The sequence below is a fragment of the Bombina bombina genome, chromosome 5 (assembly GCF_027579735.1).
Source record: "Bombina bombina isolate aBomBom1 chromosome 5, aBomBom1.pri, whole genome shotgun sequence".
NCBI lineage: Eukaryota > Metazoa > Chordata > Amphibia > Anura > Bombinatoridae > Bombina > Bombina bombina.
In genome coordinates, this window is record NC_069503.1 from 369068622 (window position 1) to 369085547 (window position 16926).

Below are 16926 nucleotides of genomic sequence, written 5' to 3' on the forward strand. Positions count from 1 at the left end.
AACAAACAGGTTGTGAGTTTGTTACAGACGGAGCGAGCATTCCAGAGGGCGCAAGAAAAGGGAGGGGATAGGCGCTGAGTGTTTCGAATACTACTAATTCAAAAAGAAAAATCTTAAAATGTACTGTCATTTGTGTTGCTTTAATAATTTCTAGTGATTTTATATATATATATATATATATATATATATATATATATACTGTGTATATATATATATATATATATATATATATATATATATATATATATATATACAGCTCTGGAAAAAATTAAGAGACTACTGCATTTACTGTAAATATTTAAAATCCCTGTGTTCTTCACATAGGGGATGTGTTCTATGTATTTTTAAATAGATATTCATATAAAGCTATATACAGGTGGCCCTCGGTTTACAACGGTTCAATTTGCACCGTTTCAGAATAACAACCTTTTTTAAGTCATGTGACTGCTATTGAAAAGCATTGAGAAGCAGTGCATTGAATAAAATAGCCAGTAGGTGGAGCTGTCCGCTTGTGTTGCAGCAAAGCTATGCAAGCCAAGCAAGCTGAAATTAATCAGTTTAACCAGATCTGAGCTATCGAGCAGATTTCAAAGGAACAAGATCTTCCTGTCTATAAATCAGTCCAGATTGGAATGCATAGAAAGAACTGTTTGCAGAAAAATGCAAGTAAAGTCTGTGTTGTTTGATTATTTTATTAGGTTTATAATGCTGTTTAGCAAATGTTTTTGTTCATTTAACTTAGTTTAATTATAAATTCTGTGTTGTGTGATTATTTTATTAGGTTTATAATGCTGTTCATCATTTAAAGTCTTCATTTCAAAGATTTAAAAATAATGTATTTTTACTCATGACAACTTTGAGAGGTGCCTGGAACCTAACTCCCTCACTTCCAATTGACTTACATTATAAACTGGGTTTCAATTTACAACGGTTTCGATTTACAACCCTTCCTTCTGGAACCTAACTCCGGCGTAAACTGAGGGCTACCTGTGTATATATATATATATATATATATATATATATATACACCTATATATATATAAATATATTAATAGGTATAGATATATATATATTACCCCCAAAAATCAAATATATACTGTATATATATATATATATATATATATATATATATATATATATGTGTGTGTGTAAATGTGCATTTAAGAATAAATAGAACATATTCTGCTATTTAAGGAACATTGGAATGTGAAATATTCATATTTTCATGTTTATTTAGCACACTTTAGAAAATGTGATTGGCTTTGTGTGCAAGTATGGTGTTAGGTTTTTATTCCACTTTTGCACTCCATTGAAGTTGATGGGAGAATACTTTAACATAGTTACGATAATCTAAAATCGTCTTTTTGCACGCATTGGGTTAGCGCATGAGCAAAATCATTTTACTTTCAACTTGTATTATGTACCTGATGCACACAAAAAGACAAACTCGAGCACAGTTAGCGTCCGAGGGGGAGCAATAAACATTGATACACTCATAATCTAGTCCTTATTTGGGGCAAGAATTAAAGACCAGAAACAAATATGGTTAGTTTGAATTTGTTCTGCTTATTTAGGCCATCTCAACTTTTATCTGGGACAGTAACACACAAAGGTGATCATAGAGATGACAGAGAAGATGACAGAGATTACAGAAGTCCAATATGCACACTAGCCTAGTCACTTATTGTAAAGTTTCACTGTAGGGTGTGGTATACGCTTGGTATGTACAGAATACTGGTGGGTTAACATACTATATCTAGAGTATTAAAAACTTTACCAAGCATTACACAAGATTTGTTGTCTTCAGAAAAAATTGCTATTCTTCAAAATAAAGTCAGCCTCCTAATACTAGTCATCGACAGCTGGCAGAGATAACTAAGGTGCCAAAATCTCCAACTTCACGACTGTTAAAACAACAAGAAAAAACTAAATCCTAGTTTCCATTGAGATGGTAAAGTTTGGAAACTGGTGATAACAAAAATTCTCCTAAGATTTTAATGGAGATAAAAATTATGTTTTTTCACCAGTTTTCAAACTTTGCCACCTTAATGAAAAATAGGCCTGAGATGGGAGTGGGCAATGCACAAGAGTTTAAAAAGCACATCTCATACTCGAAACAGGAAAGGCAAAGGTCCTGATATTGAGGATGCTTTAAATCAATGGTTTTCCATGGTAATTAATAGAGGTGTGCATGTAAATGATGCTATGCTTAATTGTTCAGCTGCAATCCTTAAATAGAAGACTTCTTGTTACACTGAAACCAAAAACCCTTAAAGGGCCACTAAATCCAAAATCTTTCTTTCATGATTCAGATAGAGAATAGAAATGTAAACAACATTACAATTTACTTCTATTATTTATTTTGCTTCATTTTTTAGATATCCTTAGTTGAAGAAAAAGCAATGCACATGGTGAGCCAATCACACGAGGCTTCTATGTGCAGCAACCAATCAGCAGCTACTGAGCATATCTAGATATGCTTTTCAGCAAAGAATATCAAGAGAATAAAACAAATTAGATAATATAAGTAAATTAGAAAGATGTTTAAAATTGCATTCTCTTTCTAAATCATGAAAAAAAAATGTGGGTTTCATGTCCCTTTAAGTAATGTTTACATCTTTGTTTGGCACGCATTATTAAGTATGTTCATACGTATACACATTATACCGTACCTGTTCTGTAAGTACCTGCTTTGGTTACAATATTTTTTTTTAAAAATTGTACCCCAATAACAAATACAATTAATTTGCTTTATTGGGGCAGCTGCTTAATTGGGCCATAGTGATATAGTACCAATGTGTCCCAAATTACAGCATGCACAGGAATGTTTTATATATAATATTTATTACATGTAAATCAGCTCTCTTTACTTGCAGGAAATGCTCAGTGCAATAATGTACCAGCACAGTAGCATTTCAGTCCTTCTCTTTCCCAAGTGTTAATGAGCAGCTGGGAGTTCACTCATAGTCACTCTAATTACTCAAGAGATATGGCCTTTTATGGGGCTTACTGACCACTCGTTTCCTGAAAATAAACCTTCTATTTCCGTTTAAAAATACCTTTACATGCTTCATCTGGAAAGAAAATGAAATAGATGTTCATTTCCATAGTTATAGATATATATTCACTGATATAGGTGATAGATAGATAGATAGATAGATAGACAGATTTTTTTTCCTGAGAAGTCATATTTTGTTAATTACACATTGCCATAATATTATTTTTAGGAATTAATAAATGTTGGCTTATACTTTTACATATGATTGTAATTTGTAATGAGTACAAGCAATTTAAAATTTATATTTATCACGTATTTATAGTTTGTCAGCCAAAAACAAAATCCAGTGATGAACACAGATCAGATGGGGTTTTGGCTAGTGTTCTTGGTAATCTGGAAAACATAACACGTTTCTCTCCTAGAACTGCTGGTCTATACCCTGTTGTCATAACCTACTGTCCTCTAGTAATATGTAAACAATATATATATGAATCACGGTGCACTTGGAGGAAAGGTTAGAGAATGAACCTGGGTTGTTATATCTGGTATCTCAAGGGCTAGCTTGACATGTCAGATAATGTGCAGTGCTTAACTGCTTGTTTTTCTTCTCCTTGATAATGACCATGTTTTCTCTTTTTTTCCCAGGCCTGTTCCAGGCTCTCTCTCTTCATTGCTGCATCTACATAACAGACAAAGACAGCCCATGCCTGCTTCTATGCCTGGTACCCTCCCCAACCCTACCATGCCTGGATCATCTGCAGTATTGATGCCTGTGAGTCTTTTCCCCTTTTTTAATTCAATAGCTTATATGAACTTTAAAGTATTTAGATATATATAGTTGGATCTAAAGAAGACAATTTAAAATGTATATTTAAATTAATGACCCTGTGATTTAAAAAATGTTGGTATATTTCTGGGTAATGTCACTGTTCACCATGAATTGTGTGTGTCTTTTCTTGTTAGTCAGTGAGCTTCTCACCCAAGTAGTTGGTTACTTCCTGTTAGTCAAAATGAAACTTTTCACTTTATTCCTATTATCCAATTGACTTTGTTTTCTTCATATCTTTGGTTGAAAAACACACCTTGGTAGGCTCAGGAGCTGCAATGTGCTACTGGGAGCTAGCTGCTAATTGGTGGCTGAACACATACGCCTCTCATCATCAGCTTACCAAATCTTGTTTTCAGCTAGATCCCTGTAGTGCTGTTCTGGAACTGACTTTAATTATGTGTTTAACCTCTTTTCAAATAGTTATATGAAAGCAGTAATGCAACAATAAAGTACATTTTTATGTCCCTTTAACATTTTTTCCCATGCCAACAAAACATTTTAACATGTTTAGTGCATCTTCTAATGCAAATTATCATTTTGCATGACTTTAATGTCCCTTTAAGTGACATGTTGGTACATTATGATGTATAATCCCCTATATGTTTAAAAAACAGTAGATTAGGGACTTTAAACTATAGCTACAAATTTCCACTAACAGATTAGAATTTTAGGACTTCTCAATTTGAGCAGAGGTAGATTAATCATGAGTTCAAAGAAATAGTAATATCATTTCTCAGAGATCATTATTAGGTTTAGGATTAGTAATTATTCTTTTCAGGTAAAAAATTTCTTTAGCCACCTGGCTTCCAAGCTTCACTAAACTCACGATTGTGTCTCCTTCAGCACTTACTTGCAATATAGTGATTTTTGACACAGTGGAATAGAGACATTAATCATGAAAAATAGTAATATCATTGGATGATAGTTACTTTCTGACACAGTACTATAATATAAATGCTTGGAAAGTGGGAACTGCTGTACATATTTTAAATATTTTCTTGTATTTTTCATGACAAGTCAGTTTAGAAGTTAAACATTTTTAAGAAACCAAAGACCTTGCAGTTGGCATTTTAAAAAGTCCATACAAATTATGCAAAAAGCAAAATAATAATGTATTTCAGTTTCTAGTGCAGTTTCTCTCTATTGGCAGCCTTTTTGCCAAAGTGTGTAACATTTCTCCTACTCAAAACAAAACATATTAGTATTGATAAGTACCAATTGATTATGCTGTACTGCTGCACATTTGAATTGTGTTTGCAAAAGCTATTTTAAGATGTTACAATAATCATGAAGTTGCTTATAGTTCAAAGATCTAAAGCTCTCCACTCTGGAGATTATTATTATCTATGTCTCTTCATTACTGTGAGGTCCCAAAAATAATTTTAGAAAAGCAAATTTTAGCTTGAGAGCTGTTTAACTCGCTGCACAGGGTTCTTTGTATGTGACCCCTGAATGTAATCTTTACATTTGTAATTCACCCACTTATATTAGTAAACTAACCTCTCTTCAGTGTGTTTAGATCCTTACTAACTGCCAAGGGCGTATTATGGCCTAGGCCAACAAGGCCCTTGCCTAGGGCGGCAGATTTGGGAGGGGCGGCACATCTGCCTTATCCTCTCTCTAGAAGCCAGTGCACAGTACAATGAGCGATAAAGTGCAGGCTTTTACAGAGAAATTAAGGCACGTGCGCTGATTAAGGTCGCTCTTCACAGGCAGACTAGGCAGTGCTCCTTTAAACCGTCGCTTAATTTACAGCCGCCAGCATTTTTGCAGTGGAAGCGTTCTCGGTAAGAAACATGCCCCCGGGGATATGCTTATAAGGTGAGGCTGGTGGAGAAGACCTAGTACCAATATGCTCCCACCCCTTTTCAGCTGTGGTGGGTCTGCGAGCGCAGTGCTTATTGCAGGTCTTAGTAACTAATAGACTGGATGCGTCTGTGCACTGCTTAGATCAGCTTGTGATGTCTAATCATAAACTCTCAGCGCTAATGTATGTTAGCTACTAATAGCTAGCTTTCTCTGCATTCATGAACCCACAGAGTAAATAGTAAACGGACATTTAAAAGTTTCTTTACTTGAATGATGATAATTACTGTATGTTCTTGCATGTGAAGGGCAGTGATTGTTTCAAATTGTATTCTTCTTTCCCTCCCTTCCTTCTTTCCCTTTCTCTCTCCCTTCCTCCCTCAACTCCCTCCCTCAACTCCCTCCCTTCCTTCTTTCCCTTCCTCCCTCCCTTCCTCCCTTCTTTCCATCCCTACCTCCCTTCCTCCCTTCTTTCCATCCCTCCCTTCTTTCTCTCAACTCCCTCCCTTCCTCCCTTCTTTCCATCCCTCCCTTCTTTCTCTCAACTCCCTCCCTTGCTCCCTTCTTTCGCTCCTTTCCTTCCCTCCCTTCTTTCCCTCCCCCTCTTTTTTCCTCTCCCTCCCCACTTTTCTCTTCTTTCTCTCTCTCCCTCAGCAGAATTTTGAGTTCCTAGGGCAGCACAAAACCTAAATATGCCACTGCTAACAGCACTATAAAGTCTGAGCTCCCAGCTCGCCTTACTGCAGTCAGCTGAGCCTAGCAAATTTACTGAAAACTTTGCACTGAAGGTGGGGTGGAGCCTGGCTTGGAGCTAACTGATGATTGGTGTCTGTACATATATGCCACTTACCATTGGCTAACCCAATGTGTTTAACTAGCTCCCAGTAGAGCATTGTTGCTCCTTTAACAGGAGATACCAAATGAATGAAGCACATTTGTTAACACAAGTTGTTGGAAATAAAGCCTAAGATCCCAAGGGCTTACTTATGTGACCACCAATCATAACTTGCAATATTTTATATTTTATCCCATTTATATGTAAGTACTTTACCATAATATCTCTGCAACAGTGTTCTTAAAAAATGCTTTGTACTTACAGACTGTTCTTCTACAAACTTTATGCAAAGGGACTAATATAGCAAATAAAAATAAATTAGGCATATTAAAGAACATCTGCTATGAAATAGGGTTACTTTACATTCAAACTGAATGTTGCATGAATTGTATGATTGTGTACATGCTCTTTATCTGATAAGGATGTCTTCCTCAGCTGTATTGTTTAAATAAGACAAGCCTCCAAAACCACAAGAGAGGAGAGGAGGTAGGTGTATTCAGCATATTCCGCAAAGGAATATTGTTTTTTTGTTTGTTTTTTTTAATAAAAACTGCAATACATTTAAAATTACCATCTTATAGATATAAGAAATAAATCCTTTACGTTTAATACACTACATTGGTAGTCTTCTTTGGCAACCAAGTGGTTAAAGGGACACTGTACCCACATTTTTTATTTAATGATTCAGATAGAGCATGCACTTTTAAGCAACTTTCTAATTTACTCCTTTTATCAACTTTTCTTTGTTCTCTTGTTATCTATATTTGAAAAAGAATTGTAAGCTTATGAGCCGGCCCATTTTAAAGTTTTTTTTTTCTTTAAAGGGACACTGAACCCAATTTTTTTTTTCTTTCGAGATTCAGATAGAGCATGCAATTTTAAGCAACTTTCTAATTTACTCCTTTTATCATTTTTTCTTTGTTCTCTTGCTATCTTTATTTGAAAAAGAAGGCATCTAAGCTATTTTTTGGTTCAGAACCATGGAAAGCACTTGTTTATTGGTCGATGAATTTATCCACCAATCAGCAAGAACAACCCAGGTTGTTCACCAATAATGGGCCGACATCTAAACTTACATTCTTGCATTTCAAATAAAGATACCAAGAGAATGAAGACAATTTGATAATAGGAGTAAATTAGAAAGTTGCTTAAAATTGCATGCTTTATCTGAATTCCAAAAGAAAAAAAATGGGTTCAGTGTCCTTTTAAAGGGACACTGAACCCATATTTTTTTCTTTCTTTCATGATTCACATAGAGCATGCAACTTTTTAATTTACTCATATTATCAATTTTCTTCGTTCTTTTGGTATCTTTATTTGAAAAAGCAGGATTTTAAGCTGGCCTATTTTTCGTTCAGCACCCTGGATAGCGCTTGCTGATTGGTGGATACATTTAGCCATCAATCAGCAAGCTGTACCCAGGTTCTGAACCAAAGATGGGCAGGCTTGTAAGCTTACATTCTTGCTTTTCAAATAAAGATTCCAAGAGGACAAAGAAAATTGATAATAGGAGTAAATTAGAAAGTTGCTTAAAGGGACAGTTTACTAAAAATGTGCTCCCCTTTAATTTGTTCCAATGATCCACTTTACCTGCTTGAGTTTATTAATCTGTTTGTTGTATTTCCATTACCCTTATATTGGCATTTGAAATAGTTTATTTAGCCTGTGGTATCCCCAACCATACTGAAAGTTTTTGGCCTCAAGGCCAAGCTATAGATAAGTTGTGTAAACACAGCCAGCAGAAGAAATTACACTCTCAGTGGGTTATAGAAGAGATAAGGTAATAAAATGTTAATTTTTCATTGTTCTCTATAAGTATTAGTGATTGGTTTATGGACAGATAAAGAAGCAGGTATATGTACACAATGTGATAAAGTAATAAGATCTGATTATACCTAGAAGCTCAACCCATTTTATTAGGTTGTGGCTTCAAAACACATAATCAGTTAATTCATAGACACAAATACGCCTTAAAAAAGCAAATCTCATACATCTTGTACTTTACAGCTGGTAAAAAAAAGTAATTGGAAACACATTAAGGGAAAACGTTTTTTTATAATATACTGTCCCTTTAAATTTGCATGTATCTGAATCTTGAAAGAAAAAAAATGGGTTCAGTATTCCTTTAATATAAACATGACTTGAAGCTCTTTTATTTTATGATGTAAAAAGGACCAGATTTAAAACTCTGGCGATTCTATGCACAGATTAGGCTTCCTGTGTCTTTTCACCATATTTGTGCCCTGTAAGACTTGGAAAGTGTTTTCCAAAAATATGTATGAAGAATATATGAAGTCAGCAATTCAGTGCACGGGACAACACTTTTGACTGCAAGTCTGTGTTCAGAGGTACATTAAAGTATTATTATTATTATTAATATTATTATCGTTTATTTGTAGAGTGCCAACAGATTCCACAGCGCAATAAACATAGGTGGTAATCTATAGCATTGCTGTCTGCACTATACATCTGCACCAACACAGACATGAGTTTGTAAAGTGTAAAAATAAACTTAAATGAATAATATCTAATCAATGGATTGCACATCTATTTTGCATTTAAATACTTGCAGTGAAATTGTATGTAAACAGAATTATTTGTAGCAGTAGTGCTGTTCCATGGAGATGACAAAAATACATACAGACAGAAGATAAAATTGCAGAATTAACCACAGAATCAATTTGCATAAGCGTTCTTCTGGTAATTGACATACAGTGGGGTTTTACATCTCTTCCTCTGTTTGAAGACAGAAGTTTTGTTGTTCTAATTTTAATTATATTTCTGTATACAGTTAAAAAAGTTCCTTAAATTTCCAAGCAGAAACACAATACCACTGTAAATGTGAAGAACACTGTGGTATAACAATGCATATTAGCATTTATTTGTGGTCTCTTCAGAAGTTTATATTTTATATTATTTTGTATCCTCTTACTTCTAAGCCCATCAATAAATTTTCATAAAATATGTATGTATATATATATATATAGATCCACAGAGTAGTAGCGCACAAAATTCTGGACACAGTAGATTCCAAAAGTAGATACCAAAGCAAGGTGTATAGGTAAAAAATCCAATCTTTATTTTCTATTAAAAAGTTCCAACATGAACAAATATGTTCCAAGGAAAACTATAAAAAGAGCCAGCATAAAATGATCCTACAGGTCACTGCACAGATCCTCATGCAGACGCGTTTCGTGTGCATGCGCACTTGTTCACTGCTTACCTGGGTATTTGTGTAGGCACCTTTTAAGGCTGTACACTTAATTACTTTCGAATAAACAAAACCTGATTGGCTACTATCGCATCACTGATTAACCTAACATCAATACAATACCTCCAGTAGCAAGAACACTAGCAGACAATCTAGTTAATTGTGAAAATATTAAACTTTAAACAAAATATATCATTTATTTCTCCTACATTGGTGTATCCAGTCCACGGCTTCATCCTTACTTGTGGGATATTCTCATTCCCTAAAGGAAGTGGCAAAGAGAACACACAGCAGAGCTGTCCATATAGCTCCCCTTAGGCTCCGCCCCCCCAGTCATTCTCTTTGCCGCTCTAACTAGTAGCATCTCCACGGGGGTGGTAAAGAGTATGTGGTGTTAGTTGTAGTTTTTTATTTCTTCTATCAAGAGTTTGTTATTTTAAAATAGTGCCGGCTTGTACTATTTACTCTAAGCAGAAAGTGATGAAGATTTCTGCTGAGAGGAATATGATTTTAGCACCAGTAACTAAAATCCATTGCTGTTCCCACGCAGGACTGTTGAATACCAGAGAACATCAGTTGGGGGGAACAGTTTGCAGGCTTAACTGCTTCAGGTATGATCAGTCATTTTTCTAACAAGACCATGTAATGCTAGAAGACTGTCAGAAATTCCCTCAGGGATAGGTAAGCCATTTTTCTTAGACTCTGTATAAAATGATGGCTTATATTAAGGGCTCTATGCTGGTTGACACTATTGTGGGCTTAATCGATTGCTTTTTAGCATATTTTCAGTATAAATAAGGTGTTTTTTCAGACTTTAAAACACTTTTGGGGTTTAATTTGTGCCTGGCACTTATTTGGACACCTAATCTAGTAAGAAAGGCCCCTCTACTCTAGGATGTAGAGGAAGGAGGCCTCCTTTTCGCGCCTCAATTGCGCAGTTGTTTTGACTAGGGAGTTCATGCAGCTTCACGTGGGGAGTCCAGAGACATCAGAAAGGACTTCAGAGAGGCTTATTTCCTACTTAAATAATCCCTAAGGAAGGTAACAGCCACAGTAGATGCTGTGGCATTGTACTGTAGTGTTTTTAACCGGTTAACTGCTGTTATTAGCTCCGGTTTGGGCATTAAGGGGTTAATTGGTCTGAAAATTTGTGTGCAATCTTTTCAAAGCATTAAGACACTGTGGTGAAAATTTCATTAAAATCGGATGTTTATTTGATGGTTTTTTGATGTTTCAGTAATAAGTGTGCACTTTTATTATTTATAGACACAGTAACGTTTTTGGCAAAAATAATTTTTATTGCATTCTGTTTAAGTCTGTCAAACATGTCTGACCCTTCAGATAGCCTATGTTCTGTATGTTTAAAGGCCAAGGTGGTTCCCCCATTAAATTTATGTGTGAAGTGTGCCATAGCGTCCAAACAGCTTAAGGACCGTACAATCACGCTTAAAGATGTAGCCCAAGATGATTCTTTAGCTGAAGGTAGTGAGGATAGCCCGCTATCCCCTTCTTCTGTGTCAACACCAGCTATGCCTGCGCAAGCGATGCCCAGTACATCTAGCGCACCAATTGCGATTACTATACAACAGTTAGCAGCAGTAATGGATAATTCTCTTGCAGCATTTTTATCTAAACTGCCAGCTTTTCCAAGGAAGCGTGATTGCTCAGTTTTAAATACAGATAATGAGCAAACAGACGCAGAGGATAAGTTATCTGTAGTGCCCTCACATCAATCTGACTTGGCGGTGAGGGAAGGCCTGTCTGAGGGAGAAATTTCTGACACAGGAAAAGTTTCTCAGAAGGCAGAGCCTGTTACCATAGCATTTAAATTTAATCCACGCCCTACTTAAGGAGGTCCTAGCTACACTTGATGATTGTGACCCTTTGGTGGTCCCAGAAAAATTGTGTAAAATGGACAAATTCTTAGAGGTCCCAGTACACACTGATGCGTTTCCGATACCTAAGAGGGTGGCGGATATTGTGACTAGGGAGTGGGAGAGATGTTCCCCCCCCCTATATTTAAGAAAATGTTCCCCATTGTTGACCCCAGAAGGGACACGTGGCAGACGGTCCCTAAGGTAGAGGGGGCAGTTTCAACACTAGCTAAACGCACGACTATACCAATAGAAGATAGTTGCGCTTTCAAAGATCCTATGGATAAAAAATTAGAAGGTTTACTTAAGAAAATTTTTGTTCAACAAGGTTTTCTTCTTCAACCAATTTCTTGCATTATTCCTGTAACCACTGCAGCGTCTTTTTGGTTTGAGGAACTAGAAAACTCGCTCCAGAAGGAGACTTCTTATGATGAAGTCATGGACAGAATTCACGCCCTGAAGTTGGCTAATTCATTCATTACAGATGCCGCTTTTCAGTTAGCTAAATTAGCGGTGAAAAATTCTAGTTTTGCAATCGTGGCGCGCAGAGCGCTTTGGCTAAAATCTTGGTCGGCGGATGTGTCGTCCAAAACAAAATTGCTTAATATTCCTTTCAAGGGTAAGACCCTATTCGGGCCAGAGTTGAAAGAAATTATTTCAGATATCACTGGGGGAAAGGGCCATGCCCTTCCACAAGATAGACCCTTCAAAGCTAAGAATAAGTCTAATTTTCGTTCCTTTCGCAATTTCAGGAACGGACCTGCTTCTACCTCTACAGCCACTAGGCAAGAGGGTAACGCATCCCAGCCCAAACCAGCATGGAAACCATTGCAAGGCTGGAACAAAGGTAAACAGGCCAAGAAGCCTGTTGCGGCTACCAAGACAGCATGAAAGGTTAGCCCCCGATCCGGGACCGGATCTAGTAGGGGCAGACTTTCTCTCTTTGCTCAGGCTTGGGCAAGAGATGTTCCGAACCCCTGGGCACTAGAAATTGTCTCTCAGGGGTATCTTCTAGAGTTCAAGGACTTTCCTCCAAAGGGAAGGTTCCACATGTCTCGCTTATATTTAGACCAGATAAAGAGACAGGCATTCTTACATTGCGTAGAAGACCTTTTAAAAATGGGAGTGATACACCCAGTTCCAACAGCAGAACAAGGACTGGGTTTCTACTCAAACCTGTTTGTAGTTCCCAAAAAGGAAGGAACTTTCAGGCCAATTCTGGATTTAAAAATCCTAAACAAATTCCTCAGAGTTCCATCATTCAAAATGGAAACCATTCGGACAATTTTACCAATGATCCAGGAGGGTCAATATATGACTACGTGGACTTAAAGGATGCGTATCTGCATATTCCTATCCACAAAGATCACCATCAGTTCCTGAGGTTCGCCTTTCTGGACAAGCATTACCAGTTCGTGGCCCTTCCCTTCGGATTGGCCACTGCTCCCAGAATTTTCACAAAGGTGCTAGGGTCCCTTCTAGCGGTGCTAAGGCCAGGGGGCATTGCAGTAGCACCTTACCTAGACAACATTTTAATACAAGCGTCATCTTTTCTCAAAGCAAAGGCTCATACAGACATTGTTCTAGCCTTTCTAAGGTCTCACGGGTGGAAGGTGAACATAGAAAAGAGTTCTCTGTCCCCGATCACAAGGGTTCCCTTCCTGGGAACAATAATAGACTCGGTAGAAATGAAGATCTTTCTGACGGAGGTCAGGAAGTTAAAACTTTTGAACACTTGTCGAGTTCTTCAATCCATTCCTCAACCCTCCATAGCTCAGTGCATGGAGGCAATAGGACTAATGGTTGCGGCAATGGACGTGGTTCCCTTTGCTCAAATTCATTTAAGACCATTGCAACTGTGCATGCTCAAACAGTGGAATGGGGACTATGCAGATTTGTCTCCCCAGATACAAATGGACCAGAAAACCAGAGACTCACTCCTCTGGTGGTCCATTCGAACATCCAAACCTAGTTTCTCTGCATCTGACTGCTTGGAGATTGAACGCTTGATTCTAGCTAAGCATGGATTTTCGGAATCAGTTATAGATACTCTTATCCAGGCTAGAAAGCCTGTCACCAGGAAAATTTACCATAAGATATGGCGGAAATATCTTTGCTGGTGCAAATCCAAGGGTTACTCATGGAGTAAGATTAGGATTCCAAGGATACTATCTTTTCTCCAAGAAGGATTGGAGAAAGGTCTATCAGCAAGTTCCTTAAAAGGACAGATATCTGCTCTGTCTGTTTTGTTACACAAGCGTCTGGTAGCCGTGCCAGATGTTCAGGCATTTGTACAGGCTTTAGTCAGAATCAAGCCTGTCTACAGACCCGTGGCTCCTCCATGTATTCTAAATTTAGTACTTTCAGTTCTTCAAGGGGTTCCGTTTGAACCTCTACATTCCATAGATATTAAGTTACTATCTTGGAAAGTTTTGTTTTTGGTAGCTATTTCTTCTGCTAGAAGAATTTCTGAATTGTCTGCTTTGCAGTGTAATTCACCTTATCTGGTGTTCCATGCAGATAAGGTTGTTTTGCGTACCAAACCTGGTTTTCTTCCAAAAGTGGTTTCTAATAAGAATATTAACCAGGAAATAATTGTTCCTTCTCTGTGCCCCAATCCAGCTTCTAAGAAGGAACGACTGTTACACAATCTTGATGTGGTTCGTGCTTTAAAATTCTATTTACAAGCAACTAAAGATTTCAGACAAACATCATCCTTGTTTGTTGTCTATTCTGGTAAGAGGAGAGGTCAGAAAGCGACTGCTACCTCTCTTTCCTTCTGGCTGAAAAGCATCATCAGATTGGCTTATGAGACTGCTGGACAGCAGCCTCCTGAATGAATTACAGCTCATTCCACCAGAGCTGTGGCTTCCACATGGGCTTTCAAGAATGAGGCTTCTGTTGAACAGATTTGTAAGGCAGCAACTTGGTCTTCACTGCATACATTCACCAAATTTTACAAATTCGATACTTTTGCTTCTTCGGAGGCTATTTTTGGGAGAAAGGTTTTACAAGCAGTGGTGCCTTCCGTTTAGGTTACCTGACTTGTTCCCTCCATTCATCCATGTCCTAAAGCTTTGGTATTGGTTCCCACAAGTAAGGATGAAGCCGTGGACCGGATACACCAATGTAGGAGAAAACAGAATTTATGTTTACCTGATAAATTTCTTTCTCCTACGGTGTATCCGGTCCACGGCCCACCCTGGCATTTGGTCAGGTTTAAATTTATTTTTCCAAACTACAGTCACCACTGCACCCTATGGTTCTCCTTTTTCTCCTAACCGTCGGTCGAATGACTGGGGGGGCGGAGCCTAAGGGGAGCTATATGGACAGCTCTGCTGTGTGTTCTCTTTGCCACTTCCTGTAGGGAATGAGAATATCCCACAAGTAAGGATGAAGCCGTGGACCGGATACACCGTAGGAGAAAGAAATTTATCAGGTAAACATAAATTCTGTTATAACTTGTATTTACATTTTAGTAGATTATATCGTTATGTATGAATATGGATAAACATAATATCTAACTGTTAGAAAAAGCTTCTATGGATAATAGATCTAAACACTAGCACTAGCCTACAATATAAACCAAGCTTTGTGATACTTTGAAAAATGCATAAATATAAATGCATTTAAAAATACATAAAATTGTTTAGTTCCTACTAGTTACTTTAAATATCTCTAGATATTTCAGATTTCTTTGAATTTTTTGCATCTGTGTGTTCACCTTCTTTTTGATGATTACTCAAAGATATCTATGTCCCTCCTCATATTTAATCCCTCTGGATCACTAGTTTGGAGTGTGAACATCCCAAAAAAAAATCATAAAATATATATATATATATATATATATATATGTGTGTGTGTGTGTGTGTGTGTGTGTGTTTGCTTAGCAACCTGCACAGAGTTTAATTTCTATTTCATGCACAGGCTTAAAGGGACAGTCGACACCAAAATTGTTATTGTTTATCAATATAAATAACACTTTTACTACCCATACCCCAGCTTTGCTCAACCAACATTGTTATATTAATATACTTTATAATATTTAAACCTCTAAAGTTCTGACTATTTCTTATCACATGCTTTTTATTAGCTTTTCACAACAAGAGACTGCTAATCCATGTGGGCCATATAGATAACATTGTGCTCTCTCCCGTGGAGTTGTGCATGACTTCACACCAATTGGCTAAAATGAGTCAATAGATAATAAATAGTCATGTGATCAGGGGGCTGTCAAAAAAAGCTTAGATACAAGGTAATCACAGAGGTAAAAAGTATATTAATATAACAGTGATGGTTGTGCAAAACTGGGGAATGGGTAATAAAGGGATATTTATCTTTTTAAACAAAAATTTTAGAGTTGATTGTCCCTTTAAGTTTCTGTGTGTGCGAATGTGGCAGAGACATAGAGACACACACTTAAATGTTGCAAGTGTAAATAAAGATACATTTGTGTTTTTGTGTGAATTGGTCTGGTTACTTTCTCATTGGGCTCATACCTCTTGGCGCCAGCTGGCCTGCACGGCTATTGACTAAGAGGTGGAGACGTCGCCTCGCAGCAAAATAGCGTTTTGCCGTGGGCTGCCAACGCTTCAAACAAATAAAGGAACTTTCAGCATGAACTATTTTATACTTCATGACTGAATGTCCCCTTTATTTGTTACACTGGTTAATCAGAATGTTTCACAAACACTAGGATTTACTATCCCTTTAATTAGTGAGATGCTGGGTCTTTCACCTCAGTTACTACAGATGTACACCCCCCCCCCACACACACACACACTGTGACTATTTATAGCATATACAAGTGTCAGGGAGGGTGCAAATCAGAGCAGAGAGTACACAAAATAAATAATGAATAAATAAAATCAAGCAAGTTGTATGAATAACAACCATCACAGCTGAGCAGTGAGAGAGAAAACAACTCTTATGTATATTAAAGCTGTTAGCAGGTGAAGTTTACTATGCATATCAATGTCTTTATTTTGCATTGATTGCCATTTTTGATAAATAGGATGAAGCAAATCGAGACTCCCTGTCACTTTAGCAAGCCAAGCAGATCTGAAATATGATCTTCCCTCTGCCTCCCCCAGAGACGTCTTTCTAGTAACAATCTGGCAGCAGTTCCATTGCTCTAATGCTCATATTTATCACAAACTTTTACATTTTGATCGTTTTGCAGACAATATACAGTCAGATGTTTTCTGCCTTGGGAAAATGCCATAAATGCGCTTGCTGTTCCAACATATGCTTTTAGATCTGCAATAGCTCTTAGACAAATGGAACAGATATATGTATATATAGTATTTCATCTTTGTTTATATACTTAAAAATATAACAATAGTTCAAACTCTAACAAAAAATGGTCGTTAC

The 16926-nt window shown here is 37.0% G+C and overlaps 1 protein-coding gene across 2 annotated transcripts in view; it reads left to right on the plus strand.

Moving 5' to 3' along the window:
• Positions 1 to 16926, plus strand: part of CREB5 (cAMP responsive element binding protein 5) — an 823361-nt gene that overhangs the window by 648650 nt on the left and 157785 nt on the right. For both annotated transcript variants that reach the window (XM_053714186.1, XM_053714187.1), the window contains one exon: positions 3644 to 3770. In XM_053714186.1, the coding sequence (XP_053570161.1) occupies positions 3644 to 3770 (127 nt within the window). The remainder of the gene's footprint in view (positions 1 to 3643; positions 3771 to 16926) is intronic.